The 357-nt window shown below is 63.9% G+C and overlaps 1 protein-coding gene across 1 annotated transcript in view; it reads left to right on the top strand.

Moving 5' to 3' along the window:
- The window catches only part of COL2A1 (collagen type II alpha 1 chain), a 21443-nt gene that overhangs the window by 5311 nt on the left and 15775 nt on the right, over positions 1-357 (top strand). Inside the window, 2 exon segments of the mRNA XM_017741203.1 lie at positions 37-90; positions 262-357. The exon segment at positions 262-357 is cut by the window's right edge and continues 4 nt beyond it. Coding sequence (XP_017596692.1) covers positions 37-90; positions 262-357 — 150 coding nt within the window.

Here is a 357-nt window from a genome sequence, read left to right as displayed (position 1 = left end):
CCCCCCTCCCATCCTGCTCCTCCCCTCCCCCTGCAGGGCCCCGCAGGTGAGCAGGGACAGCGAGGAGACCGCGGCGAGAAGGGGGAGAAGGTGAGAGGGACTCCCCTCAAATCCCTAAAAATCCTCTGTGAAACCCCCAAATCCCCAAAAATCCTCTGCGACCCCCCAGAAATCCCTAAAAATCCACTGGGAACACCTCAAAACCCCCTGTGACCTCCCCAAAATCCCAAAAAATCCCTTTTTTTGTGCCCCCCACCCCAGGGTGCCCCCGGTCCCCGGGGCAGGGATGGGTAACCCGGAACTCCAGGAAATCCCGGCCCCCCCGGCCCCCCCGGACCCCCGGGACCTCCTGGCCTG

This window comes from Corvus brachyrhynchos, unplaced genomic scaffold (assembly GCF_000691975.1).
Source record: "Corvus brachyrhynchos isolate BGI_N302 unplaced genomic scaffold, ASM69197v1 scaffold318, whole genome shotgun sequence".
Classification (NCBI taxonomy): Eukaryota; Metazoa; Chordata; class Aves; order Passeriformes; family Corvidae; genus Corvus; species Corvus brachyrhynchos.
The sequence above is the reverse complement of the archived record's forward strand: the minus strand, read 5'-3'. Positions and strand labels throughout refer to the sequence as shown.